Source organism: Pseudopodoces humilis, chromosome 17 (assembly GCF_049639895.1).
Source record: "Pseudopodoces humilis isolate 2021_Gansu_Grassland_sample_001 chromosome 17, ASM4963989v1, whole genome shotgun sequence".
NCBI classification, from domain to species: Eukaryota; Metazoa; Chordata; class Aves; order Passeriformes; family Paridae; genus Pseudopodoces; species Pseudopodoces humilis.
Genome location: NC_142216.1, coordinates 3,537,343 through 3,564,458, shown reverse-complemented (window position 1 = coordinate 3,564,458; position 27,116 = coordinate 3,537,343). Strand labels below are relative to the sequence as shown.

General features: G+C 53.9%; 5 protein-coding genes across 11 annotated transcripts; 2 read left to right on the top strand and 3 right to left on the bottom strand.

Annotated features, from left to right (window-relative positions):
* SIMC1 (SUMO interacting motifs containing 1) lies at window positions 1-9,380 on the top strand. 6 transcript variants are annotated; one of them, XM_088063511.1, is made up of 11 exons: window positions 1-150; window positions 1,462-2,181; window positions 2,339-2,556; window positions 3,138-3,207; window positions 3,593-3,738; window positions 4,200-4,361; window positions 4,833-4,961; window positions 5,706-5,828; window positions 5,917-6,073; window positions 6,149-6,233; window positions 7,515-9,380. In XM_088063511.1, exons 1-11 carry the CDS (start codon window positions 49-51, stop codon window positions 7,748-7,750), a joined length of 2,148 nt encoding a protein of 715 aa, XP_087919637.1. In that variant the 5' UTR covers window positions 1-48; the 3' UTR covers window positions 7,751-9,380. The 6 variants fall into 6 exon arrangements, with proteins under 6 accessions (XP_087919637.1, XP_087919638.1, XP_087919636.1 ...); XM_088063512.1 differs by having other exon boundaries at window positions 2,336-2,556; window positions 7,530-9,380; XM_088063510.1 differs by having other exon boundaries at window positions 2,336-2,556.
* Window positions 8,641-15,687, bottom strand: KIAA1191 (KIAA1191 ortholog). The gene is made up of 7 exons (XM_005523636.3): window positions 15,541-15,687; window positions 15,274-15,464; window positions 13,845-13,968; window positions 12,528-12,652; window positions 11,279-11,385; window positions 10,839-10,975; window positions 8,641-10,387 (listed from the first exon to the last, which is right to left on the bottom strand). The coding sequence occupies exons 1-7, from the start codon at window positions 15,566-15,568 to the stop codon at window positions 10,179-10,181; spliced, it is 921 nt and encodes a 306-aa protein (XP_005523693.1). The 5' UTR covers window positions 15,569-15,687; the 3' UTR covers window positions 8,641-10,178.
* A 543-nt stretch (window positions 15,688-16,230) lies between these two features.
* Window positions 16,231-18,542, bottom strand: NOP16 (NOP16 nucleolar protein). Its single transcript, XM_005523634.3, has 5 exons — window positions 18,382-18,542; window positions 18,126-18,237; window positions 17,453-17,522; window positions 16,839-16,945; window positions 16,231-16,591 (listed from the first exon to the last, which is right to left on the bottom strand). Exons 1-5 carry the CDS (start codon window positions 18,486-18,488, stop codon window positions 16,448-16,450), a joined length of 540 nt encoding a protein of 179 aa, XP_005523691.1. The 5' UTR covers window positions 18,489-18,542; the 3' UTR covers window positions 16,231-16,447.
* Window positions 18,543-18,620: 78 nt separating this feature from the next.
* Window positions 18,621-19,329, top strand: HIGD2A (HIG1 hypoxia inducible domain family member 2A). Its single transcript, XM_005523633.3, has 2 exons — window positions 18,621-18,785; window positions 18,991-19,329. Exons 1-2 carry the CDS (start codon window positions 18,671-18,673, stop codon window positions 19,155-19,157), a joined length of 282 nt encoding a protein of 93 aa, XP_005523690.1. The 5' UTR covers window positions 18,621-18,670; the 3' UTR covers window positions 19,158-19,329.
* A 1,387-nt stretch (window positions 19,330-20,716) lies between these two features.
* CLTB (clathrin light chain B) lies at window positions 20,717-27,070 on the bottom strand. 2 transcript variants are annotated; one of them, XM_005523639.3, is made up of 6 exons: window positions 26,799-27,070; window positions 25,249-25,292; window positions 24,024-24,141; window positions 23,628-23,739; window positions 23,198-23,251; window positions 20,717-22,719 (listed from the first exon to the last, which is right to left on the bottom strand). In XM_005523639.3, exons 1-6 carry the CDS (start codon window positions 26,980-26,982, stop codon window positions 22,548-22,550), a joined length of 684 nt encoding a protein of 227 aa, XP_005523696.1. In that variant the 5' UTR covers window positions 26,983-27,070; the 3' UTR covers window positions 20,717-22,547. The 2 variants fall into 2 exon arrangements, with proteins under 2 accessions (XP_005523696.1, XP_005523699.1); XM_005523642.3 differs by lacking the exon at window positions 23,198-23,251 and having other exon boundaries at window positions 26,799-27,069.
* Window positions 27,071-27,116: the final 46 nt, after the last annotated feature.

Genomic DNA, 27,116 nt, shown 5'->3' with positions numbered 1-27,116 from the left:
GCCCGGCGCGGCCCCGCCGGCGGAGCGGAGCCACCGCCCGCCGCCGAGATGGATGACAGCGGGGTGCTCGTCAGCGATTCGGACTCGGAGGGCCCCCGCTCGCCGCCGCTCCAGCCCTGCCGCTCCCGCCACTCGCTGCCCGCCCCCGCCGTGAGTCCCGTGGCTCCCGCCGGGCACGGCGCCGCTGCCCCACACAAAGATGGCGGCGCTGCCTTGGCGGGCGGGGATGGGAGCCGCGCTCTGAAAGCAGCCTCGGGGGCAGGCGTGTGTTCCCCGGTCCCGTCCCGCCCCAGCCGCATCCTCTGGACCTCCCACTCTCCTCGCAGCCGGGCTCGGGGCCCCGCGGGCACCTCCCGTCGCCAGAGCCCCGTTCCAGCAGCGCGCCCCCCGCAGGGGTCCCAGCCTCCCTTGGCCGTGTACCCTTAGAAAGAGCCCGGTGCCTGCCATGCAGTGTCGCCGTGCCCTCGCTGCACCCCGAGAAGGATCGGGCGCTGCCGGGCTCAGCCCCGCGGGGTCCGGTTGCTGGCCCTGTGCCGTTCCTGTGGCCCGGCCCGCTGGGCCGGCGGGTGCGGGGCCGGTGGGGCCGTGCGGCGGCGGTTCCGGGCACGAGGCTCAGGCTGGCCCTGAGGTGGTTGCAGCCCCGCATCTCCCGCCCGCCGCAGCTCCTCTGGCGTGCCGGAGCCCGCTGCACTTTGCCACCTCTTTGGAGAAGGCAGCAGGTCTGAGTCGGGGGTGGGGAAAAGTGGATTTAAATCGTTTTCTAAACGTGTTCCCTGCTTTGAGGTGCTGAGGTGGATTTTTTTTCCCCAAGAACAAACGGGCACTGACTCCTCCTGGGCACGACAGAAGCTTGGGAAGTGCAGTGTCTGGCTTGCTGCTGGTGCAGGCACAGCTGCCTTCCCCTGCCTGCTTCTACTGCCCTTCAGACCCTGCCTCACCCAGCGAGGCCTGGGCGGGAGTCCCTGAAGTCTCAGGGCTGCTGTAGCTCCGATTGGTGCCACAGACCAAAGTGCGGCTTTGTTTTCTGTCCTCCAGAGTGGGTGATGTGCCACAGAAGGGGTGCCAGGGTTTGGATCCTGTGCTTTTCCTGCCGGTGCCTGGATAGCAGGAGAGCTCCGTGTGCTTCCATTGCCCTCTCTGGACATGGCAGTAGGACTGGCATTTCCCTGTTGAGGGAAGGAGCCGAGCAGGCAGCCAGGTCTGCTCTGAGCCAAGGCACGAGGACACGGGCCCTGAGGGGAGTGGGAAAGAAGAGACTGGGTTTGGCTCAGGCTCAGCTGTGCTGCCAGGGGAGACTGAGCCCCAGAGCTCTGGGCCACAGGCCCTCTTGGACAGCAGAAGGGTCTTTGGCCCTGTTTTTCTAGGCTGGTACCCTTTTCCCTCTTGGACTGGGGCTACAGTGCACCACAGCAGAGGCTCCTGGCAGGACAGGACATTGACACTGCTGCTCTGTCCCCACAGGAGATCATTGACCTGACGTGTGAGGACACAAACACAGATGTGACACTGTTGAGCAGCCTCACCATCATCGACCTGACTGAGGACATGTGCAGCCCGCTCCACTCCACCCTCGGTGCTGCCCAGAACCCCAGAAACACTACCCCAGCAGCACACACGTCCGCTCCCCAGCTCTGCCCCACCACAGAAAAAAAAATGCAGGCAGTGGCAGAGCCAAGCCCTGCACCAGCATACCACAGCACTCCTGTGAAGCTCAGTTCCACCATGGGCACAGCAGAAATCATGGAGAACTGCAGCTGCCTTTCTCCTGTCTCTAGGCACCACAGCTGGAGCTCAGAGCTGGATTACAGCACTACAATCTTTAACAGCGACTTGGACTCGCAGTCAGACTCAGGCTGCCTGTCCCCATCTCCCCCCAGCCTGGAGAGCAACAGCAGCTGGAGAGCTGATGACCCAGAGGAAGATCCTCCACAGCCCTGCCAGGAAAGGAACCTCCCTCCAAGGCTTAGCCCTGCCCCAACCATTCCTTCAACACCAGGAAAGGCCCAAAGGTCTTTGCCAGCAGCAAGTGACCTCCCAGCACACCAACCAATCCAGCAAGCCACCCCAGCTAGGACTGACACTGACAGCAAGGCCTGGCTGGACAAACTGCACAATTTCAGCAGGAGTGGAGTCCAGCACCTCTTCCTCCAAGGAATAGCACCTAACAGGGAAACACAGCAGGTAAACAGGTTTTGGAGCAGCCCCTGCTCCCCTTGTCCTTTGCCAGGCAGTCGGGGGCTCTGGTTATTGCAGTTCACTTCACAGTGGGCCCCACATCACAGCTGGGTTCCTCTGTGTCAGGGAGCTTTCACTCACTGTCTTGCCTTGTACACAGCAGAAACATGGGTTCATCTCCAGCGGGAAGCTGAGCATGGTGCACACCACCATGGAAGAGAACATCCTGGAGGGTACCTTGTATTTCCTGAACGAGTTTGTCTCCTGCCAGCACCGTCCCCCCAAAGAAATCATCTCCCACCTGATCAAACAGATGCTGTTGGAGAACCAGGAAGAGGAGAGCCTGAATGACATCTACACACTGCTGATGAAGATCCAAATGTATGTGTTCCCCTTGTCCCAGGGCCCTGGGGCTGGCTAGGTGCTCCCAGGGGTCTGCTCAGCATAAGGGTTGTTCTCTGTGATGTTCACCCACAGAACAGGGAGTGATTTCCCCTATAACCCAAGATAGTCCTTCTGAAAACACAGGCACACCCTGGGCTCTCTGAGGGTGGGTCAGGGACAGCTTGTGACACAAGGGAGCCCTTGGGGTCAGAAGAGTGTGTTTGCCTTGCCCTGAAGCACAGGTCTCATTCTTCACTGCTGTGACATGGCAGCAATGCCAGCATTGGCTGGAGCAGCTCCCTCAGTTCCTCGGGCTTCCCACAGAGAGGTACAATGTTTTATGAGGACACAGGCATAGGAATCCTGGGCATCTACATGGGGTATAGCCCCTGTCAAGTGCTTCTAAAAAATTAGTGTTATGGGGAAGAGAAGGGGTGAGGGCAGAGATGGAGAGGAGAAGGCAGGGGAGGCACCTGAGCAAGTGGGGCTGGGAGTGGCTGGGGAAGGGCTAAGGGGCTGCTGTGCCTCCTCCAGATGGTCAGGCAGTTCAGCACAAATGGACATGGCTGTCCTTGCAGGCTCCATCCAGCCAACATCGCCACAGTGGGATGGGACTGGACTCTGGTGCAATTCATCATGGAGGACCAGGTACTTGGCACCATGTGTGTCACACAGAGCAGGGATCATCCAGCACACACTGCCTGAGGGTGAGCGGTGCCTAAGTGCTTGGCTCTGCTCTGCTGCAGAGCTGGCCAGTCCAACAGGGAATGCCAGAATCCCACATTTATCCACAGTGCTCCCTTAGCCCTCTGCACAATTTTAGGCAAGTTGTCCCAGTGAAGAAGGCACAGCAACAGATAAACCCTCTCTGGGGCACAGCACTACTGCAATGCCCCTCAGGGTCTTGTCTGAGCTAGGCAGCTCCTCCTACAACTACTCCTCCTACATCAGTCCACTCCCAAGACAGCCAGCTTCCCTGGTGTTCCTAAGCCTGTGGCCCCACCAGACTCACATGCTCTCCATCTGCCCCCAGGAAAAGCCCCCTGGCTGGCTCCTCTTCCTGCAGTACGTGGTACAGACCCTAGAGGACGACTTCCAGTACAATCTGAAGTTACAGCAGCTCCAGATGTCAATTGCCAAGAAAGTGCTTTCATGTGACTTGTGCTTCAACAATGTCAAGTAAGGGACACCTGTTCCTTGTTTTCTAACCAGAAGCTGAGAGGCTGGGGCTCAGGGAACACTTGTCTGACACCAGACTTACAGACTTTCCAAGAAGCAGACTTGGGAGACAAAGGGAAGCGTCAGGCCAAGTATAGGGGCTAGGAAAAGATTTACAAAAGCAAACCACCAGAGATGATGCAAGGCCTTTCCAGTCACAACAGAGTGGGCTTTTCCCAGGGATGAGGTCAGATTTGCATTGCTCAGGACAGGACTGAGAAAGAGGCAGTCCTGTAGGCAAGTGTACAAATCAAGAGAGCTCCTCTGTTGAGTTGCCCAACAGAACTACAGCCTAACCTGTCCCAAGTAGGTGGAGCATACTCTTCATTCTCAGGGCGTTTCCTCAAGCTCCAAGTGGATCTAGAGGTCAGAACACAGCAAAACAAGACACATCCCAAATAAAATTCTTGTTTCTGTCCCAGGGAAGTGGTCAAGTGGTTGGTGGCAGCAGTTACAGGAGTCGGGTTCTCCCAGCCCCGGGAGCAGCTGCAAGAAGCCAGGGCTGAACACAGCTCATCTTCAAGGCTGACCAGCACTCAGACCACTCAGACAGACCAGGCTCAGACAGCTTTCTTTGCCCAAAAGTAAGCTCCAGAATTCCAAACTCCCTGCTGGCATTATCATGGTCCCAAGTCAGGCAGAAGCCAGAGTCTCTCTCTCGCTGTCAGTTCAGGGAAGCCAGGCTGTACCTGTGACCACCTTTGCTGGTTCTTTGGGTTAAAAACTTGGTAAGCAAAACACTCTCACCTAGTAGGAAACTGGCTATGTCATCCTTTTGCATGTAGTGTAAGGCTGGAGCTCGTGGCCCATAGCTCAGGCAGCCCCATGCTGCTCCAACACTCAGGAGAGCCACCAAGACCTCCCAAGGGTCAATCTGGGGATGAGCTTTGCTTGCAAAAGCATCAAATTGAGAAGCCACCAGGAGATACCAAACCTGGCCCACTGCATTCCCATGTCCCTCACTGCATGAGGCTGAAATAGGGACCATCCCAAGGAGTTTTGCTTGGCAAGCTGAGGGGCAGAGTCTCCCTGTTTTGACTGTCCCTCTCACCCAGGGCGATGCTCCTGCTCCAGCAGATGTTGTCCATGGCAGTGGAAGTGGACAGATCTCCCACCTGCAGCTCCCGTAAGATTGCAGACGACATATTCCCATTCATACTGAATATCCCCCTGAGGAGCCAAAGGTGAGACAAACTTGTGCAAGGCAGCATTTGCCTGTGTCAACAATGGTCTTACTCCCCATTAATATCCAAGTCTGGATGTGTGAATTTCTACACGGTATAGAAAGACAGACCAGCCAGCAAGAGCATGGCTGTGTCTCCCATGGAGATACATCATCACTGAGCAGGTGAAAACACACCCAGGTGGTGTGGTGCTGAGAACAGTCAATTCTCCCACTTGTTCAAGTTGTGACCTTAAAACTGTCAAGAGGGTCTGAAAAGCAGAACTGTGCATCAGCACAGCCAAGCACTGGCAAAGACAACACTGATTCCCATGGACAACCAGGTAGTCAGAAATATGATGCAGTTCCTACAGCTTTGCCTTGACATCCTTTGTTTGCTTCTTGAAGAAATGCAAATCTGAAGCCAAAGCACAAGGGCATGACTGGCTCTAGTGTAAGCAAGAGACCACTAGGCCCCCAAGTGTTTCAAACCCACTTTTCAATGCCCAGCAAGCAGCCCTTCACACCCTTTCAGCAGAACTCTGTGCACACACCAGGTATAACCAAGCCAAACTGACTCTAACCAAGCTGTCACTTTGCCCAGGACAGAGATAGATCTGTTTACCCCTGACCCCACATCACCCTCGGTTGGCTGGGCTTCCTGCAGGTCAGCAGGAATGAGCCATTGCCACACAGGCTGCTGGGCAGGGTGAAATGAAGCAGCTCAGTTTGCTTTAGAGACTGTACTCACTGCCAGCTGCTGCAGGTCACACCTGAAGATGAAAACACAGCCATGGCCAAGCTGCATAACAGGTCTCTCGCCACATCTGGTGGTCTTCCTTCCACAGCATGCTGGGCAGCCCCTGCAGTCACCCCACATCTGCACTAGGTCAGCAGCACAGCAGGAGCATGCTGGAACAGTTGTCTCTGGTCAGGCTGTGCTGTCTCAATCAAAGTAAATTCCTTTTGTGTTGCAGGGAAGCTTTATTAAACACCATGGAGAGCCAGCTCCTGCGCTGCAGACTGCTAGAGCTGTTATTCCAGCACAGTTGTGATGTTCCCACAGCCTCATCCATGTCTCTGGACAAGATCCTGTATTTCCTGAGCCACTCCTATCTGCTGCCACAATTCCAGGTATCCAGGTCAACCTCTCCTTTGACTTGTTTTTCTCTGAGAAAACAAACAACCAGATACTGTCTCCTTTCCTAGGATGAAACAGCAACATGGCAGAGGTGGGATGAGATGCTGCAGTACTTGAGTTTGCTGCTGCTGAGTTACCAAAGTGTAAAACTGGGTAAGCAGTGCTTGTTCTGGCCCTAACAATCTCATCAAGAGGTTGTAGTAGAAGAGCCAAATTCCTCTTCCTCCTCTCATCACTCTTGGACTCATAGCCACTGAATCTTAGTGTGCCTCCATCCATGATGGTAACTATTCCCAGCAGTCAAAGAAGTGATGTTGCATCAATCAGAGCACCCACCTTGATTTGCCAAGTTTAGCCCCTGCAAAATACTTCCTAAAGGAGGGAAGCACTTCCCAGCACTGGAAAGTACACGAGAGGGTGCTTTGTACCCACTGTTGTCTAAGTTGCCACACAGTGGGTAAAAGAATAGGGTGGTTTAGGATGAAAAGCAGAAGGCAAAGGGATCATGGAATGTCCCACACTGGAAGAGACACAAGAATCACTGAGTTTCATTCCTGGCCCTGCACAGACACCCCATAATCCCACTCTGCCTGAGAGGGTTGTCCACATACTCTGGGAGCTCTGGCAGCCTTGAAGCCATGACTGTTCCCAGTTGTTCAGTGCCCAACCACCCTGTGAGGGAAGACCTTTTCCCTAATAGCCAGTGTAAATCTCCCTTGCACATGTCCAGTCATTTGCTCGGGTCCTATCACTGTTCTACAGAACAGATATGAGAGCTTCCCCTCCTGAGGAAGCTGTAGACCCCAGTGAGGTCTGATCTGTCTCCTCGAGGCTGAACACACCAAGTGACCTAAGCCACCCCTCATGTGGCTTCCCCTCTAGACCCCTCACCATCTCTGAAGTCCTCCTTTGGGCAACCGGGACACTTTCAGCACTTAGTAAACTGTGCAGGGAACACCACTCACAGCTGCCATGGAAACAGCAGCAATTCTGACCCCAGGAGAGTGGCAGTCACAAAAGACTCTTTGAAACTCTGTATTTTGCCAGAAGTCTCTTCTAACTTCAGGTGCTTCAGCCCATGGTTAAGGCTGTTGTGAATGAATACAGAGGAATCCCACATCATATATGAAAAGTCTCACTCTCCCTGAAGCTCTAGGCAATCAACGTTGGGCCCTTTGGAGACTCCTTTGCAGCTGCCAATTTTGCCATTCACACAGATGACAAGGGTTATACAAGCCTTGCCCTTCCCCATTCCCTGGGCTCTCGCTGCATGCAGAATGAGCTCCAGGAGGTGCCGGTTCCTTCTTCCCAAAGTCTTGTGCAGAACCATCAAGGATAACAAGAGGATCAGCCCCTTTTCCTGCACTGCCTGTAGCACACTGGGATCCATCCCAGCAGCTCAGGCAGCCCTTTGGGTGGTGCCTCTCCCCACAGCATTTCCTCTTGCAGAGCACCTGCGGAGTTCTATCAGTGACCGGATGGGTTTGATCGCTCAGAAGGCCAAGCCCAGGCTCCAGGACAGTGATGACATCAGCCAGCTGGACATTCAGCTGAAGATGAACAACTTCATCAGCAGAATGCAGGAGACCCTGGGGCAGCCTTTTCCCCCACAAATCCAGGAGAAATTGTTCATGCTGCAGGAGCTGTTCTGCATTGTCACTGCTGCCTGATGGAGACAGCCACTGCAGCAAGGAGGACAGAAGTTCATGTTCTCAATATAAAACCCCCCCATCTCAGGCTGCAATCTCAGCATCATGGGGGTTGCTTTATACAGTTCTTTTGAAAGATGTTTGGTTTACATTGTCTTAGAATTTCCGTTCAAGTTTACCTTGTGCAATTTTACAAAGCACTTTGTACAGTTTAAAAAAATATATTCCTTTCATGTTTGCTAAGAATCTTTTGTCTTGGTGCTAGCACTGCCCAAAGCAAGTCCAGAGCTCTGTCAGATCACACAAGGCCATGCTTTAAACTCAGCCTTCCCACACTGTGAGATTCACCTGTGTAATCAGGATCACAGCAGCAGCCTGTACCTCAGTGCCTGAATCTCTTCCATGACTTTTAGCTCAGCTTACACTCCGTGAGCACAGGGAACACCAGCATTCAGAGCTCAGACTTCCCCAGCCCCAGTAAATCATGTGCTCCAGCAGCAGTACTTTAAAGGGCAGCTAAAACCACTACAACAGCACCAAACCATGACTTTCCAGAGGGGAACTGGACACCTCTAGGGAAACATCAGCCTACTTCCCACGCCTCCACCTCCACAGTACAGGTGGAAACACAGCACACAAGCAACAAGAGAGAAAATCTCAGGAACATGAATTTAGATTGCTCAAGAAAACACAAAGACTTCATGTTTCGTTTTATCTGCACAAGCCTTAAGACACAAATGAGCCTAGCTGTAAATCCAGTCTCCCTGTGAAAGGGCAGTTTGTGGGCAAATATTTCACCCTAGTGAGGTGCTGCCAGGGCCTTATCCACCAGAGTATTGACCCCACACTCACTGGACAGTCCCACATTTCTCCCACAGATGCTCTGTCAACACCAACACACACTGTGGACCTCCATTCCACACGGATTTTATTGTTCTGTAACAAAAACAAACATACATATTAGGAGATGTGAACACAGTCAACAAATAAATTAATGTCAAGTAAGAGCCTGATTGCCAAGGTGCAAATGAGTGGTGACAGAACTGCTGGTTTGGGTAGGGGACTTCCACACATCACTGGCAGTGCTGCTGAAGCTTGAGAGAAAGCAGTGCTACAAAATGTGCTGCTTCAGAGGGGCCAGCAGCCAGCCAAGGGAGCCAACCCTGTCTCACCCTCCAGGAAGTGTTTGGTTTAAGAAGGCAGAAACCCTGGAGCTCAACACTTACCACCTGTTAAGTAACCTCTGTATAATGTTCTGGCAACAGAGAAGCTTCCAGACACAAGGCTGCTGCTGGCTGAGGGACTCTGCTACACAATCGTGAGATCAAGAGAAGACCTGAGGAGACCCATTTGCCACAGCAGAGGTGAGGATTACAGAGCAATGCTGCCTATCATGCTTAAGGGATTAGACGGTAGCCAGGAGTTCCTTCCACTTTTCCTGAAAGCCAGTGTTAGCTGTTCCCAGGAACTGGTTCAGACTAGGTCAAGGATCACATCCAGCTGTACCTTAGCAGGGAGGAATGTTTAGCCTTGGTCTGCCCTCAGTCCGCCCCCAGCCCTGCAGAACACACTTAATGCTGATAAAATACCCTGTCTGAGAAGTGTTTCCAGTCTCTAATACATTCTACACAATTCTAGGGAAAAAAAAACCCAACAAAAACAAATCAAACAGCATCCAGAGTGCCAGAGCACCTGCAAATCTGCTGTCTAGAATACAGGACAGTGATGTTTTACAGAACAAAGAGGACTACTTCATTCAAGCCACACCAACTTTGGTTACTTCCACCTTCTTAGAGCAACATGAAGAGTTGGAAGAAAAGGAATTCCTCCTCATTACTTCCAAGCTCCATTAGATTCTGTTCCCTGCCTTTCCAATCTTAGTATGGTCACTAGTAGTCCCTTTTCCCTTTAAAAAACATCCCAAGAACAAAAAACATGATCACACTGAATAGTGAGGGAGTGCCACATTTATGCTGACCCACCACGTTATCTTCCCTCTGGCAGTTAATGGTCCAGCTGTCAGTCCTTGCTTGTTCACATCACTTTCTGCTCCATCTCTTGACACAACCAGTCCTCCTGTGGGTCCTTCAGCACTGAGCAGGACAAGACAAACAGATTCCAGGCATACAAGCCAGGTGCTCACACACCACATGGAATCCTGTCCCAAAAAAAGTATGGCTCAGGGTTTCACTGTGGCGTGGTGTACTGGGAAGCACATCCAGAGCAGCCTGGCAGCCCAGTACAGTGCAGTAGACAAGATGGTTTACATTGGTTTAGGACAGGTGCAGGAGTTCTTCCAAGACTAGGTTTAGCAGGACAATCACAACTGTTTCTTCTTCTGAGATGAAGTGCTGGAAAGGGAGACTTTCCTACTTTAGTGCAGCACATGGGACAGGGAAGCAGAGCCTAAGACACTCTGTAGCCTGCTAAAGACACTGGAAGCTTTCCTCTAGAACCCAGTGGGAGTGAGCACGTTCAGATCCCGAGGTTTGATGTTGTGGGAACGTGGAGATTGTTTCCTCCCATCTGTGCCTGGAATGTCCATTTTAGGTGGCTTGAAGGTGACTGGATCTTCTGTCATCCTTGTAGCCTGAGCACGCATCAGCTCCATTGGGGATGGCTTCTGGGCACCCTTATAGGACTGAATGGTAAATCCTCCTGACAAAAAAATAAATCACAGTAAAAAACCAGGAAAACCAGTCAAATCCATTTCCTATTGCTGCCAGCAGTGTCTGACACTGAGCACCACAGACAGCCTATGTAAATTCCAGCAACTTCTTATCATATGAAGCCTATTTCACATCAGGGGCTGGTACTTCCAGAGTCCTGGCTGCATCACACATCAGAAAAAGGGTAAAAAGCTGTTACCTTCACAGCCTGCCCCTACCACTGCAGCTCACTGCAAGTTATTGCTACCTCCAGATCTTTGGCACAGGTTTTACCCAACTGCTCTATATTTAGGCACAGAAATTATATGACTAACACACATTCCCAAGGTGGTCCTGGAGAATAACAAGGCAAGCAGGGTAAGACTCCAGAAAGAGCCAGCAAGTCTGCTCTGTGACAGTTCCCCCCTTGCTCTTGGCAAGGCAGATTTTCAATGACTTACCTGCATCACTGGCTGATTTCTGGACAGCTCTAGGTCCAAAAAAGCTCCATCTTTCAGATGGCAATCTCTCCCCACCACCATCCATAGCAAAGTCTGAGCCAGTGATAGAAGTAGAGGATCCCTGACTAAACCAGCCCCTAAGGAAAAAAAAAAAAATGAGATGTTTAAAATATGAGAGTAAATACTTCAAGTGACCCCACTATGCCAGGAATTTTTCATGTAGTTAAAAGGGGCAATTTAAGAAATCTTAATAGGTTTGTTACCACCCAGGATAAGATATGCATGCTCAAGTTCCACAGGCTTCCAGTATTTGAATCTATCCAAACACAAATCCTCATCAGACTCTAAATTTCACCCTGTACAGTCCCTCACAGGTTATGAAGGTTATTTATAGCAGCTCCCACCTCAGGAGCCTTAGGAAACCAAAGAAGGCAGAGTACCTGTTTTTATGCCTGGGGGAGGAATGGGGAGTGCTGCTTGGAGTGGACTGAGCAGAAGAATTCTGTTTGTCATCTTTTGTTGTCTCTCCATTCTGCATTTTTAGGTTCTGTCAGGAGAGGCAAGAGAAACAGAAGCAACAATGGACATAAGGAACAATACCCAGTTTTACTGTCCAAACCAGACAATTGTTTCTATCACAGGTGATAAAAAATAAAGTGTCATCACACCTAAAGCTGTATCCAGTATTACAATATCTGCATACACCTCCTGAAGTTTCTCTCCACATCAAACACAAGAGTTTTGAAAGTTCACTTCAGGCTACAGGAAGGAACACCAGAACTCATAGTGAGGTTGTGGATGCAGCAGAGCTCACTTCAGCTACCTGGTAACTGGTCTAAATGCCATAATACCCATTTGTTTCCAACACTTTTCAGAGCAACCAAGCTTTCAGTCCCACCAATCCTCTGAAGAGGGTGAGACCAGTTCTCACAGAAGGTACAAGGTCAGGAATACCAGATCCTGTGAAGAAATGAGTGTGCATCAGGATGGAATCACTGCTCTGGAACAGAGATGAACCTGGGCTCAAAATAAACAGGAACTGGGTGTATGCAAACCGATGTTATTACAAACTGGACAGTACAAGCTGAACTTTGAAGCAGTCAGTTGAAGGGCAGTTACAGTTCAAACACAAAATACACAGGGTACCTTGTAATGTTTCCTGTGGCTATTCAAGCGCCACTAATGCAATTCATCAACGCACTTACTCAAACTTTGGCCTCGTGGGAGGACCCTGGAAGAGCTGACTATTAAACTTCAACTGCAAAATTTTCTTAAGAGCTTGGTAGCCCACAGTTATGTGCTCATTCAAGATTTTTGTTTTCAGTAAGACGCATCTGGTAACTTCCACAATGGAAATGCACAGTTTGCAAGTGCTCTTTGGACACACAGTTGCAGAAATTAACTGCAGGGCACCAATCAAAAGCAGAGCAAGAAGTTAGATTGCGTAGGGTTGTCCCCACTTGGATATGACAGTGAAATGTAACTGATTTCAGGAAAAAAGCTGTTTCAACACTACAAAGGCTAATGTTAACTTTTATTTTAAAGTGGGTAAACTTTACTACACAATGAGCTAGAAGCCTTCAGATGAAGCAGCTTAAGGAAAGTCTTGGCAACATGCTCCAAAAGTTATGTCACCAGGTAAATGTTAAACCAGACACGTAGAGAAATGCAATGGAAAACAAGCCTTACATGGACTGCCTCAGCCACTCGGTGGTACTTGGTCTCCTCAGTGGTGAGGCCTTTGTGGGGTGTGTAGCCAGCTTCCCTCAGCCCTGCCTGCTGCTCGAAGCGCTGGATGCTCTCCTGAGTCTGCTCTGGAATACACAAGAGCACAAATTCACGCAGAAATTCCACCACAAGCAGTTCCAGCAAAGGCAGCTCCAACAACTGAATTCAAACCCTTTTTTTCATCATTCACACATAGTAACAAGCTGAGGCAGAAAGATGAAGCTGGTGAGATATTCTGACTTGACAAAATACCCTAAGACACAGGGCTAAGTCAGATGAGCAGTGATTTGTCCCAAATCACCAGATAAATCACAAGTGTAACACCTGTAATTAATCCCATCTCACCTCAGATACTGCATCACTCCTACTCACAACTTCATAAATCTAAGAGAACCCAAAAAGTTGGGCGCTTTAAGTGGTCCATTGCATTCAAAGGAGCTTTGCATATCATGTTTTAAAGAGTCACAGTGATTTTAGATCAGGTAAAATAAGCTACTTCAGCTAGAGCCAGCATCTAATACACTGATGTCAACATCACTTCTGAAAAACAAACACTTTCTCCAAACCCCAGCCTAAGATGTTCACTCCCTAGTGGAACAAGGGGAAAAATCAAAATGAATCAGAGCACAAAAACTCCGGTGGAAAAGCCCATTGTCTTCTTTAGAACAGATAACACTTCTCATCTTAAAGTTATTTTCAGATCCCTGTAATTTGTAGTTGCTGAAAGAAGAGGCAGCATGAACAGATTAACACAGAAATAATTCCTCTTACTGCAAAAGGGCACATCCTCTCTGCAAACATAACAGACTCAATTTTATTTTAAAGCATCATGATTTATGTTTGAAGTACTGCAGTTAGCAAGGCAGCTCCTGCTATTAACAACAGAAATGCCAGCAAGTGCTCCATTAGCACAGCGTGTCAGCTCTCCTCACTTCTTGGGTTAATGGTAGAGCTCTGCCTGTCATTCAGAAAATGCAAGTTAATAAGCAAACAGAGCAGCAACCTCTTCAGGAACATGGACTGCAGTGTCCTGTAAGCAAACAACAAACTCTGCACTCCTCCCCCCGCCCCTGGAAACACAGAAGCACCACATGTGGCCTATTCCCCAGTTCCTTGCTTCCTTCTAGAAACATCCTCTGAAAAAAACAAATTCACACAGCACCAGAGCAGAACCAGCCTGAACCCAAGTGTTCCCCAGGAATTACCCTGAGGCTGACCCAAGCTGGAGCACCCTCAGTGCCCAACCCACACATGAGAGTGTGAGAGGTGAGTTCTTACTTGTGATGAGGGAATTCATGATGATGTGAGTGGCCTTGGCCTTCACCACAGGCACCTTGTTCACACTTTCTGTGGACGATGAAGGAGTTATGACAGGTTTCATGTTGGCATCCCCTTCCTCATCCTGTGGGGAAGCAGCAGAGGACAGTTTGAGATGGGAAGGTATCTCAGCACCTGGCCAGGACACATCTCTAACTACACAAGTTAGAAAAGGCCATGCTGCTCTGGCAGCCAAGCTTCGTCCCATGGGAGAAATCCCTCCACTGTGCTCACTGCACTTCTCAATGTTCAGAACCTTAGAATTCATAGCAATGAACAACCAACTTGCATAAAACATTTGAAAACCTGCCAGGCTCAGAGCAAACAAGCTGTTAGTCCAAGTACAAAAAGGTCAACAGGAAAGAAACCAGAACATCTGCTCTCCTAAATGCAAACTGGACTTCAAGGTCAACTGGACAAAAGCACCGAGAGAACCTTCCACAGGCAGCTCAAGCACCAGCTGTTCACAGAATGGCGGCCACAGAGCAGAGCCTAGAGCAAACAACTTGTTTTCCTACCTCGTTCCTTACATGTTTCTTGCTCAGTCTGCCCGGTGGTCATAGTTCTACCACTGACCACAAGACTCCAGCAAAGAAACAGAAAATAAATGGTAGAAAACAAAATATCATATGAAACACTGACTTCATCCTCCCAAAATGGGAGTCCCCTGACTGGAGAATTTACTTTTTGTACCTAACCACAACTTCTGGTTGTCTCCCACAAGAGATTTAAAAACCGAAGAGGTATCAAGCAGAGGTCAAGCCCAAAGAGATGCAGAGTTACAGACTTCTATCCAAAAACATTTAGCTTAATTTCAAACTCAGAAAACAGTTCCCAAATTTAAAAGGGCTGGTCCTACACTCAAAGCATAGAATTCCCAGAACAGTTTGGGTTGGAAGGGAACTTAAAGATCATCCAGTTCCAACCCCCTGCCATGGTGGGGGGACACTTTCCACTAGAGCAGCTTGTTCAGAGCTCTCACCAACCTAGCCTTGAACACTTCTAGAGATGGGGAAGCCACAGTTTATCCGTGCAAACTGTGCCAGTGCCTCACCACCCTTATTATAAAGGACTTACATCCAACCTAAACCACCCTTATGCCCTAGTTTAATTACACCTGGTTGCTGGGGATTTTTTAACCACAAACACGGAGGGGACGCTCAGCACACGCTTGTCCCACCCACACCTCCGTGTGTCCGGAGCAAGGCCAGACAGCAGTGCCAGGCTCTGTCCCCAGCCCCTCCCGAGGCTCCTGCTGCGAGGGCAGGGGGGCAGCGCCAGCCAGGCAGGAGGGGTGTAAGGATGGGTGGGATGCTTGGGAGAAGGGTAATGCCAGGAGAGGGGTGCTGCGGGGTACCCAAGGACATGCCGAGGCCAACCGGGCCCGTACCTTCGAGAGCTCCTGGTACTTGCGCTCGGGGATGACCGGCTGCTTCCAGAGCACGCTGGCGCACAGATCGGCGGGCGGCGGTGTCATGGGCGCCGTGTCCTCCAGAGCATCATCGTAGCTGAAGGCGCGGCGTGGGACGCCGAGCGGCAGCGACATCCTGCCCGAGCGGGCCCCGCTGCCCGGCTCCAGAGCTGCGGAGAGAGCGCAGCACTCAGCGCCCGCCGCCGCGCCCAACCGAGGCCGGGGGGAGCGCGTGGGGAACCTTACCGGGAGCGTCGGGCTTCCCAGAGCTCATACCGGGGCTCAGCGAGGCTCTGCGAGGAGCAGCAGGGCCAGGGCCGGGCCCGGAGCAGCCATACCGGAGCCACCGCGAGCCGCCACAGCCAGTCGTCACTCGCACCTGAGGAGGCGCTTTTATAGGGGCGCGGTCTCGCGAGATGTGGTCATTCCGTGCGGGGTATGTCGGGAGGTGTAGTTCGGATGAAGGAGGGGTTTACCGGACAGGCGGGGTCGCGGCGGGTCCCCAGCGCACCCACGGCCGAGGTTGTGTTCTGCCTACGTGTCCTGTCCTCCTGCGGACAGGAGGTTGCTGGGTCAGCTCACAGGGCGCTAGGTCCTGGAAAACCAATCCTGGAGGCTGGCAAGCCCATCAGGGAACAGGAGTACGTGGCAGTCTCGCTGAGACAACTTTTCTACTGCTGCTCCTTCCTCTTGTCAATGAAAGGGTTACCTCTCTGCTGCCCTCCCATTTCCTCTCCCAAGCAGCACATGGCCCTGCTCCAACTAACGCTGCCTACAGGACAATCAGCAAAAGTGTGAGTGTTGCCCACATCCAATCCTGTCACCACAGGGGGGTGACATGTGCCCAGTGCCAACATCACACAGGCTGGCACCAGGAGCTCTCCAAAGCAGGACTGCACCAAGCAAGAGCCCACAAACAGGACATTCACAAGCAGCTAGAAAGAATATTTTATTTTAGCAAAGCTAAAGAAATGCTGGCTGCCACACAGAAAGTGAGCAGAACAGCACAGTCAGTGCCAAAAGTCTTTCATGGATAGTAACAACCATCTCTGCCTAGTGAGGGTCCTTCCTCCATCACACCAGAGGCTTTTTCAGTTTGGAAAATATTCATGTCAAGCCTGCACTTGCACGTTAACCTGAGGAAAAAGAGCAGTCACTGCACTTCCATTTTTTCTGGCTTGAGTGATGCAATGAAATTCTTGTACTCCTCGGGATAGAAATTCTTGTAAACATTGATCTTTCTCTTAATCTGCTTGGGAGTATCCTGGTAGTAGTTCTTCTCATCCCGAGCCATTTCCTGGGACAAAGGAGAAGGTAAGTGAGAGGAGCAGCCCCAAAAGCAAACACCAAACCAGCCCACCCACACCAGTGTGATCACTGCCTGACTCAGACAGGGAGCTGGCCACAGTTCAAAGCGTTTCTTCCCTTAAGAATCAGCTGACTGCAAAACAGGATCCAGGACAGAGAGGATTAGAGGTTCTCATCCTGCTGATGGGAAGATTCAAGAGTGAGTTACTCCGGGTGCTTCTTGCTCTGGAATGTACCTTGTAGTTCTCCCCGTGGTTCTGGATCATGTATCGCACATAGTCAATGAGGTCTCGTGAGAGCGTGTTTGACTTCTTCTCAGGGAGGCTGGCCTCCAATTCCATCTCTAGGCAGAGGGCAGAGGTAGCGTGAGCGAGGGGAAGGAAGCAACAACACCTCAGAGATCCTCAACCTCCCCCCAAGGTTGACTCCAGCCACACAGCTCGGCTGCTGGTGCATGCAGGGATGTTTCCCAGCATGATGGTGCAGGAAAATGGCCAAGACAACAGCCCTCTGCTCGGGCTGCGGGCATCCTGGCCTGCATTGCAGCTCCTCTCCAGCTCACATGTGAGGAGTAGACCCTTTCAGCCCAGGCTGCAGAGTGTGACTCCTGCCCAGCCCACCTCTGAAACACGAGGTATTGCCTCCACAGCTTCTTGTCACCCTGGATGCACGCACCAGCACATCTCGCAGTGACAAGAGCCCTCCTGAGGCTGCAGGGACAAACACTGTGGAAAAGACATGCTCCTCCACAAGGCTGGATAAGAAACAACACCCTTCCCTACCCCTGGCACAGCACAGGATGACAAAATAACCCAAAGGGGCTTAGGAGAGCCCCAAATGCAACACTGACCATTCACCACGTATGGTTTCCGCACTATTTTCTTTCCTGGCTGTTGTCCATCGCTTTCCACTTCCACCCCCTGAATTATAGCAGAGAAAGACAAATGAAAAAAAGCTGATTTGGAAGAATGCTGCATCCCCACACATTGTTCCCAAAACTCCTAACTGCTTCTACATGGTTGCACAGGGCAGGAAATCCCAGCTGGCTTAAGCAGAGCCTTACTTGTACCATTAAACTGGCTTCTGGATGAGGCTGTCAGCTGAGAAACACTGTGTGAATGGAGACAAATGGCAAACAAGGTCATTCCTACTTTTTCCTTGTGTTTCTTGGGGCCACCTTTCACCTGAAATCGTTGCCCTCTTATGCAGATGGGCCAGGCTGGCACTGCTGTGCACAGAGAACCATTCTTTGTTATCAGAAGAAAGTTGGCTGCAGCGCTCCCAACCCCACCTGTCTCTGGCAAGTCCCAGGAGATGGACTGACGTTTTTTATATTTATTCTAAAGTCCATTGTGTCTCCGGAGCTCTGTAGCTCGTTCCCACGCCAGGATCTTGGTGAGATAAGCGTGTAGATCAAGATAAGATACGTATCCACCGCCAGAGACTTATCCAGAGCCACCTGCCCCGTGCTGGGAGGGTACCTCCCCTCGCAAAGGAGCGGTCACAGACAAACCCTTCCTTACCAGCAGCTTCTTCGGGATGGGGACAGCCTTGTTGGGATCCTCGGCCAGGCCCATCTCGGCCAGGTTCTGCGCCACCGACTTGTGCGGGTCCCAGGCATGGCGGATGTGCGAGCTGCGCAGGGACAAGGGACATCACTGCTGTGTCCGTCATCCCGCGGCGCTGCGCGTCCCCCTCCCCACCGACACGTGCAGCGGCTCCCGGCCGCCTTGCCCCAGCCCCCGCTCGGCCCGCGCCCCCCGTGTCCCCGGCGCTCACCAGGCGATGCGGGGCGCGGCGCGGCGGCGGGCGCTGCGGTACAGCCGCTTGCGGTTGAGGTTGTAGGAGTATTTGTGCCGCCGGCTCTTCCCCTTGGCCTTCGGCATGGCGGACACACGCCAGCTCGCCACGGGACTGCCGCGCACGCCTCGGGGCACCACGGGAAGTGTAGTTTCGAGGCAGCAGCGCCGCGCGATAAGTGTGGGTGTCGGACTGCAACCCCCGGCATGCACTGCCTCGGAGGCGGTGGCTACGGCAACTGGAAAGGGCCGTTGTTGTCACCTTGGCCATGGCGGCCGGGCCGCCCCCACCGCTGGAGCCCAGCCCGCTGCCCACGTTCTCTGAGGAGGGATTCGTGGAGAAGTTCGTGCGCAAGACCCGGGAGAACCCCCTGGTGCCCCTCGGTGAGGGTGGGGCGGGGGGTAGCGGGACGGAGGCTGAATGAGGGGCGCTGGGGGGCGATGGTCGCCGGTGAGGGGCCGGGCCCTCAGCCCCAGGCCGGCTGCAGCCCGGGGAGGCGCGGCTCAGGTTTGGGAGTGCGGTGGAACCGGCCCGCAGCGCTCAGGCCCGGGGTAAGCCGCACCTCACAGCCGCCCTCCTTCCCCGCAGGCTGCCTGTGCACCGTCGGTGTCCTGGCCTACGGGATTATCTGCTTCAAGAAAGGCCAGACTCGGCGCTCCCAGCTGATGATGCGGGCGCGTGTCGTAGCCCAGGGCTTCACCATCGCTGCCCTGGTGGGAGGCATGGTGGCCACGACTGTCAAATCCCGACAGTGACATCGGACAAAAGCGAAGCTGCGGCCACGGGCAAGAGTCTACCAGCAACCCCGGCTGGCAGAGTGAATCCTGGCTGCAGATGGAGTTTTCTGAGAAACTGTTGTGATGTCTCAGTGGAGCTAGTTCTGGAGCACTGGAAATGGGGTGAATACACTCTGTGATTAACGTGTCATTTGGGCTGTGGTATTTTTTTTTTTGTTTCTCTCAAGAGCTCACCCTCCTGCAGCACTGAGGCTGCAGGTCACTAAGTCTCACCACCCCTGTCAGACTTCTTGTCCCTGCTTGATGCTGTCACAGGCTGATAAAATTGTGTCTTCTTGGTCCTGGACTGAGGTGGGGTTGTAGTTAGGCAGTGACCAGCATTTGAGAAATGAGCTGCTCATGAGGAAGGAACCGCTGCTTATCACTTGGTCCTGGCAGGACAAAGTCCCTAGGCAGCAGGAGAGGCAGTTTGGGAGGTTGCGTGACCTGTTCAATTAAAACTGGTGAGTAATAAAGTGAATTGCAGCAAGATTCTTACTGATACTGCATTGCAGAGCACTGAAAAGCAGGGAAAAAAGGGAGTGGGCATGGCTGTCTTGAAGCTGTGGTGATGCAAGAATAAACAAGACATGAAACTCCCTGTGGAAACAAGCAGGGAACTCACATTTCTGAAATGGGGTCTGGCTGTGTTCTCTGGGATGTGCTGCTGCTTTGGCTGTTCTTGCTGGGGAGTCAGCAACACTTTATTCCCTGAGGGACCTGCACTGCCTGTGTCCTAACAAACATGGTCCCATTGTGGGCTTTGGCTCATACCAGGGGGTTTGGTGATCCACGAGGCTTTGCTCTCTCATGCCAGGGCTAGGAGGTCATGGGGCCACAGTCTCTGTTCATCTCACTGCAGCTGCAGCAGCTTGGGCTGTTTCCAGGTGTTCTGTGAGTTGGTGCCTGTGCCCTGAGTTCTTAAAAGGATGGGCCGATAGGGGTGAACCCTCTATCTGCAAATGAGCACATGGATTGTCCTGTCCAGTGAATTGTGCTGGTGGGTCTTGGCAAAGAGAGAGGGAAGGCTCTTGCTCACCAGAGCTGACCTCTGAGACGTGAGGGTGGGCAACAAGCCATTGCCAGTGCTGAGCAGGGTGAGCTCCACCTCAGCACTGGGGAGCCCAGGGCCTGTCTTCCCTCTCTGGGTGCATGTGCAGAACATCTTTCCCAGAGGAAACTGCTTTTGGCTGCCTCACTGGCACTTCCAGCCCAGCCAGGGCAGGGCTGTGAGGAGCAGTGGGTGGGCAGATCCACGAGCACAATCCCTTGGCAGCTGAAGAGCGCAGTGGACAGGGGAGCAGCTCAGCCTGTTTGGACAAGCCAGAGCTTGCAGCTCCTTGGGGACAGAACCAAGCCCTGGGTCCTGCTGCCACTGCTTTGGCCCCATCTGAGCACAAATCCTCTGGCCTTCCCCTCCAGTTTTTTCCTGTAGAATGTTCCTCCTCCAGCCCCATCCTTTCCACAAGAGGCTTCATGGCTGTGGTTTCTCCTAAACACAACGTGCATCCCTAACACAGAAAGACGACAGTGCCCTGTAGGATTGGAGATGTCGGTTTATTGTAACAGGTAATTTGGACAGTCACAGATACCAAAGCCGAGGGGATGTAGAATAGCTGTGGGCACGGCTCCCCGAGAGCTGCCCCAGCCTGACACGGAGCAACATGGCAGCTGGGGGACCCAGGGGCCCAGCTGCCTGCAGGGGCTGGAGGGACAGAGCACAGGGGGGACACATTGCCCCCTACAAGTAGCCAGGTGTGCTTCCTGCTGCTCTGCGATGAAAGGCTAAGGCAGGCAGCCGAGTCCCCAGGTGTCCTGCAGCACAGCAGAGCTGCCTACACATGCTGGAGCTCAGGGGGGCCAGGCAGGAACAATCAGCCCTATGGGCAGGGGGCACAGTCCCAACACACAACACTGATTCCCTACACACCCATTTACCTTCCCAGCCCACTGGTGAGATCATGGCCCAGGGCCATGGGTGCCCAGGCACCCCCCACAGCTGCAGCAGCAGGACTGGTGACATTCTGGCCCTGGAGCCACATCTGCAGGGCAGAAGAGCTCTGCACACTTGATTTCCAGCTGGAAATCAAGTGTGCAGGGCTCTGCAGAGGGGCTCAAGTGAATGTTTTGTGGACTCTGCTCCAAGACCCTCCAAGCTGCTGCAAGCCGTTCCCAAGCCCTCAACAGCTCAAGGCTGTCCCTCTCCTGCTATGAAGGAGTTGTGCAGGTTCGCAGGACTGGTGCCATCCCTGTCAAGCAGAGGAGAGAAAGTTCGAGCAGGGAGCAGGACTGAGGCATCTCCCTATACTGCCTTAGGTGGGCAAATCCTGGGGAGGGGGCAGAGCAACTGCAGACAGATGTGCAGGTTGTTCTCAGGGACACTGCAAGCCGAAGCACCAGAATTCTGCCCAACCCTGCTCTGGGTCCCTGGGTTAGGAAGCTGTGGGGCTTGACCTGCCCCACAGCAGCTGGATCTTCCTATTTCCTTCCCTGCAACCACACAGCCTCCATCTCCCATTCTGGTAGCAAGGGAAGGAGTAGAGCAAAGCCAAGAGTCCCCCAAAGCCTGACATTCCACATTCCCATCTGCTGGTGTTCACGGGGGAAGGACAGGAAGCATCCTGCACGCTGCCCCCATAGTGCCTTCCCAGTGACCCACACCACTGTGCTGCCAGCAGTGGGACAGATGGGACATGGACACTGGAGCCCCACAACATTTTGGGGCATAGCTAGCCTGGGCAGAGTTCTGATGGACTTGGGGCAGCTGCTGGCAGTCCAGGTCCAACCTGGGTGCCTGTATTCACATTCCTCAGTCCCTGCCAGTCTGACAGTGCCATGCTGCAGGTATGCTCCCTGCAGGACCCAGCAGTGTGGAGCCAAGCCATGGCTGTTTCTCCACCCTCCCAACCCTGCAGACAGCAGCCCAGGACCCCACTGGGATCCCTGTCTCAGGGCTAGGACTGAGGCCTGGACATGGGGCTGCCAGGACAGCTGCAGGCAGGTTTATTCCCAGCACAGGGCTGAAGTGGGGAACACAGGATGGGATATTCCCTGCTCATTTAGCCAGGCCCTCAGACACAACCTCCTGAAGAGCCTGGGCTGGGGCTTCCCCACTAACTCAGCTCTGCCACCCAGTGCTGCTTCCCGGGGAAATGCCACAGTGATTTATAAATAAGTGTAAAAAGAGACCAATGCACCTTTTAAGCAAAGGAAAACCATGGGGAGAGTTATACAACCAGTGACTCGAGCACAGCCGAGGCGCAGATCAGGGAGCAGGCAGCGGGAGGCCCTTCCTGGGCCGGCCCCTGAAGCTGCCTGGCTCAGTGAGCCCAGCCATGCCCGCTGTGCTCCCGGCTGTGCCAGGCACAGCTAACGGGACAGGGGCGTCTGTTTGAGGGAGATGAGCACCGAGCGCATCCGTGAGACATCCTTGCTCTGCTTGCTGCTCTTGGGGTTGAAATCACACAGCTGGGCCACCTTCTCCCACTCAGAGCCTGGGGTCTCCTCCTTGGACTCCTTCAGGAATGCTTCCTCCGAGGCTCTGCAAAGAAATTGAGGGTTGTCACTGGCAGACCCCTTTCCAAAGGAGACTCTTCCTTCTGTCTTAAAAACCCTTGTGTCCCTGCTTCCTGTCCCTTTACTCCAGCTGATGAGCTCAGCGTCCTCTGGGACCCCGAGACACGCAATGCTCAAGTCTGCCTTTGGCTGCTCTCATTCATCCAGGGGTGCAGGAGTGTCTGCCTCTTCCCAAAACTTAACCCCCAGAGCCATCCCCAAAAAGGCTTAAGAGCCCACACCTTTGCGTCTTCAACCAGCTCCCACAGAGGCATTTCCAGGAGCTCCACTCATCTCCTAAAACTCAACCATTTGGAGACACTTGGCTGCATCATCCTCCCTCTGGTACCTCACCAGAGCCCAGAACCTCCCAGCATCCCCCCTCCCTTTGGCTGGGCAGGCAGTGCTGGGGCCGGGACCCCCAAAGCCTGAGGGGCAGGATATGGTCTGTAAGAGGCACATACACGTAGCCAATGATATCGGCGTCCGGCTGCTGGTAAAAGGCTTTGTCAGCGATCCTAGCCCCAGGCACAGAGAGAGAGAGAGCGGAGCGGAGCGACAGGCAGGCAGAGGGTTAGAAACAGAGAACAGAGGGGGTTAGTCCTCCCAAAGAGTAACCCACACACTGCAGCACACCAGGAGAACCTGGAGCCCAACCCTGACCCCTGCAACCCCCACGCAGGAGCAGGAGGCACCAAGATCCCAGGGTGATCCCAGTGTGGTTCCAGCCAGAGTGGCTCTGCACAACCACCAGAGCCACTCCAAGACCTGGGGTTTCTCCCCTTGCTTGGCAAGGCTCTGTCCATGCAGGGCTTGGCCCCACTGTGGGGAAAGAGGCCCTCAAACATCCCAGGAAGGCAGACAGTCCTCTTGGCCATGCTGACCCAAACATACCTGTTGTTTGCTCGGTTCTTCTCCATCTGCTCATTCTGACGCAGGTTCCACTCCTCCAGGTCCTTCTTGGCCTTCTCACGCCATTCCTGCTCAGTCACCTTCGATGCCGCGTCTAAGGCCCGAGTGAGACAGAGTCCGTCAGCCACACTGGCACCTGCTGGGTGTGCTAGGCAGCCCCTCAGCAGGCAGGGCAGCTGCAGCCCCTCAGACCTGTCCCCAGTCCCCACCAATACTGGCCAAAAGGCACCACTGCCCCAAGGATAGCAGATGTTAGGCAGGGGCACAAGACATCTCTCCGGGATGCAGCAGGGTCACCAAGAGGTGAGGGACCCCAAGGTCCCTGGCTGCCATGTCACAGGGGGGTACAGGGGGGTTACACATGGCCTTGGGTCTCACCCAGCTCCTCCAGGCGCTTCTTCTGCTCCTCCCTCCACTTGCGGATGCTCTCGGGTTCCTGGGTCAGCCGGTCAGCCTTGGCTATGGCTGCGTAGGCATCCGTGGGGCCGTTGGACTCCTGCAGGACATGAGCACCTCACCATCAGCACCAGCGTTTCCAAGAGCCCAGCCCAGTCACCTCCAAGAGCTGGCAGCAGTCAGGACTCCACACTCCCAGCACTGACAAGCCAATTTAGGAGGTAGCTTGGGACATGTGGGACAGTGTTCCCAATGTGCTGCTCGAGCTGCTGTCCCAGCCTCAGGCCCTCTCATCTAAAGCCTTCTCAGTGCTTCCCTCCTTGGCTTGCAGCTCGCTGCCACTGCAGCTCCTGTATCTTCCAGGCAGCCCCCCTGCACAGGGCAGACACTGACCTTGGAACTGCTCCCCAGGGATTCCCTGGCCCTCACTCGGGCCCAGGCAGCTCCAGGACTGAGCTGCTTCCCTCACATCTGAGCTGAGGGCCCCACCAGGCCCAGCACCTCCCCTGACACCTTCCACTGGCCAGATGCCCAGTCTGACACCATGCTCAGCAATGGGATTACAGCTTTCTTCCAAGATCCTCAATCTAATTAAGTCTGTCCCATTCCTGATGCGATTATCATCCTGTACACCAGGCATGGACAGTGCATATGCCCCACTGCTGGGCACCAAGTGGGGAGAAGGGCTTGTCAAGACACTGGCACTGCTGACAGCAGAGCTGTCAGGCTCACAAAGGGATCTGAGACCCAGGTGGGTCCCCCCAAAAGGCCCCTGGCCATGGGGCAAGTAGTTTTTATGGGAGATCCAAGTCCCATAACAGCCCTATCCTGGCTCTGGCCTCTGTCAAGAGATGCTCCTGCCTTCCCCAGAGGCCTTCAGAAGCTACCCAGGCTGGAGAGAAGGGGCTTCTGTGGGGAATGGACGATTTGTCACCTGCTCTTAGGGCTCAGGCACTCCTTCATGGCACAAGCCACCTGCAAACAGATGTGGGGCAGGTCATGGCAGGTGGGACACATCTTCTCTTCAAAGAGAATGGAGCAGCCAGGACTCCCACAGGAGACCCAGACCTTTCCAGGAGCACCGTAGCTGTTCTGCAGCTAGATAGCAAACTCCAGTCAATTTTTGGGGCAGAGCAGCAGAATGCTGGCCCCACACCCACCCAATCTCCCTTAGCAGCCCTGGGCCAGCAAAAGGCTGAGCTCTCACCTGAAAGACATCTCCATTGACAGTGGCTCCTCCATTCTGGAAACCTGCTCAAAAAAAAGGAAGAGAGAAGGAAAAACACAACTATGGCAGCTGCAGGTGATCCCAGAGGGGCTGATGTTCACGAAACTACATCAGATCAGTTCCTGAGAGCTTGTCTGTGCCTTTTTCAGCCCAGCACACCCATGCACAACACCCCCACGGTGTCCTGTCCTTGGTGGAAGAAGCAAGCACCTTTCACTCTCCCACACAAACTCCTGCAGACATTTACGTCTTTATGGTGTTTTTACTGGTGTTTAATCTTATCTGAAGATTAGGGAAACTGCTCCAGCACAAGACTGACACAGGCTTCTGCTCTGACTGTAGAAACACAACCTGACCAACTCCAACCTATAGAGGCTGCCAATGGACACAGCTGATCCAAGAGCTGCCGGCCAACTGCCAAGGCAACTCTCCAGGGACACGGCCCATGGAAACACTCCCTGTGCTCCACCAGGACAGGAGGGCATGCCTGCAGGCCTTGGGAGCCCACCTGGGATGAGCTGCAAGGTTAGGGTTGGTAATGAGGCACCCATCTGCCCCGCAGCCCCAGAGAGCTGCACACCGGGGTCACAAAGCCAGCCTAGGCAGGGGTTTTGTGCTGACAGGAGAGAAGAGGCTTTGAAGGAATCACACTCCAGGCCCTGAGCTTTCCCCAGTGACCACAGGGCTTCTCCTGGCCAGCCAGCAGCAGGTACAGACATAGTGCAGCTCAGGCCAACACTGTCCCGAAAGTGCTCACCCCCACGACTACACCCAGCTCCAGCCTGTCTGACTGCATTTATCACTGTGGCTGTCAACACCTCTCCAGGCCCAGATCTGCCTCCATGGCCCTGCATGGAGAGCTCTTAGGGGAAGGAGTCAGAGCCCTGTGGCAGCAGTGCCCCTATGTCCATACAGAGACCAGATGCCAGAGCCCCTGCAGACTGGAGGCAAGAGATCAGAATTAGCACATTCTACCTGCAGGGCCTGGGACCACAACGTTCCCAATGGCAATATCTTCCATTTTGCATCCTAAAGGGCCCTCCTGTCTGTGGGGACAGTGACAAGGCTGTCATTGCTCCTCAGTGCCGCCTGGATGCCTTTTACACTGCCATAGCTGGGAGCACTGAAACATGGAGTCGGGAGTCCATCCAACCCGGGAAACCCAGCCTGAGCACAAGGGGGAGAAATCGTCCCATGGCTGGCACATCCCAGCTCAGGATTCACTCCACATCCCCGAGGTTCAAGAAACCCTTTGGGCACAAGCACAGGCCCAGACAACCCTTGCTAGGATGCCAGTCTGGCCCATAGGGTCACCCTGCCACCGGCCCATGAGGTGCAGCACAGACCCCATCACCCACCGGGGATGCTATGCATCCCCCGGGGACCCCAGCCCCGCCTGGATGCGGCCTGGAGGGCCCTTCCCTGCCTTCGGGGCAGAAGGGGGCACAGCCCTCCGTTATCCCACGAGGTCGGGAGCCCGCCCGTACCCAGCGGGAGCGCAGCCGGGCGGCCCCCGCGGGCGTGCTCACCCTGTTCCGGCGGGGCCGCCTGCCCGCCCGGGGCGGCGGCCGCCTCGCCGTCGGTCGGCCCGAAGCCCTCATCGTTCTCGATGCCCGCGATCTCGCTCTCCTGCTGGGCCAGAAAGGCGGCGGCCGGGTCCTCCTCGGCGCCAGCGCCCTCAGATGAGGAAAAGAAGCCGAAGTCGTCGGCCATGACCGGGCCGCCCGCGCCGCTCCCGGTCCGGCTGCGCGGCTCGGCTGGGCTGGGCCCGACTGTGGCCGGGCGGAGCTGTCGCTGTCACTGCGGCGGCGGCGGGCGGGACAGCCGCGCTGACATCAGCGCCGGGG